The sequence below is a fragment of the Pteropus vampyrus genome, unplaced genomic scaffold, assembly GCF_000151845.1.
Source record: "Pteropus vampyrus isolate Shadow unplaced genomic scaffold, Pvam_2.0 Scaffold157, whole genome shotgun sequence".
NCBI classification, from domain to species: domain Eukaryota; kingdom Metazoa; phylum Chordata; class Mammalia; order Chiroptera; family Pteropodidae; genus Pteropus; species Pteropus vampyrus.
The window spans coordinates 1342473-1343480 of record NW_011888938.1 but is presented as its reverse complement, the minus strand read 5'-3'; the positions used below and the strand labels follow the sequence as shown (position 1 = coordinate 1343480).

Here is a 1008-nt window from a genome sequence, read left to right as displayed (position 1 = left end):
ACTGGGCAAGAAAAACCTCTTAAAACTAACTGAGCCTCCTCACTGCGTCATGGTAACAAGAAATTCAGAGTGCATTGCTGCGCCCCCAAGGGAGCCGTCTGGTGGCTGCGAGGCCAGCAGCGGGGCAGAGGGCCCTCCCTGCTCCCAGGCCCAGAGGTCAGAGGGCAGAGAGGCCGCAGCCCGCCGCTCTGCCCCCCCTGGAAGAGTCTCGCGCCAGGAAGACCGCACCTCGGATCCCTGAGCCCTGGTTTTCGGCCCCGGAACTAAGAGTTCTCGGCAGGAACTGAACGTCGGCCAACACCGGAGCCACCCACCCACCCTGCCCCCTACTAAAGGTGCCGCGCTGGCCAGCCCACCGCCCAGGCCCATCCACACGAAAGGCCCTGGACGGCGCTGGTGGCCGCAGCTGCACCCCGAGGGAGCTGTGACCTGCAGCTCTCCTCCCACTGCCCACACTCCACTGCCCAGCCTGCCAGTTTCTCCGCCAGACAGCGGCAGAACCGCCCCGTTCCCACTCACACCCACTTCGGCCTGGGCAAGGGCCCTGAGGTCACCACCTGCAACCCCTGCACAGACCCCGCCCTCCCAGCCACGCCCAACCCGGCCCCTCCGCCCAGCGCCCTCTCCAGGCTCAATGTGTGCAGCCCCGTCCCCGGCGCCCAGGACAGGGCCAGGCACGGCGGGCACCGGCCTGCACCAGCAGAGTGCAGGCGCACGGGAGCAGCCATCGAGCTCAGGTCAGCCCAACCCCAGAGCTGTGGAGCCCCGGGGCCTGGGCACCCACTCAGCGGCCAAGCCTCGCCCACAGCAGACCTTGGCAAGGACAGTGACAAAATCCTTCAGTGTTTTCAGCTCGGCCCCAGCCAGGGACCTGTGGGCGGCCAGCTCCACCCTCAGGAGGTAGTGCAGCCCTGACTCCAGGTCCGCCGTGTACAGCTTCCACCTGCGATGACACGTCCAGTCAGGTGAAAACGGCCTCTTTCCTGAGTCCCCCTTTCTCGCTCCCAC

General features: G+C 67.0%; 1 protein-coding gene across 1 annotated transcript in view; it reads right to left on the bottom strand.

Moving 5' to 3' along the window:
• The window catches only part of LOC111745543 (sulfhydryl oxidase 2-like), a 9294-nt gene that overhangs the window by 4138 nt on the left and 4148 nt on the right, over nt 1-1008 (bottom strand). Inside the window, exon 2 of the mRNA XM_023536466.1 lies at nt 814-943. Within this exon, the coding sequence (XP_023392234.1) occupies nt 814-943 (130 nt within the window). The remainder of the gene's footprint in view (nt 1-813; nt 944-1008) is intronic.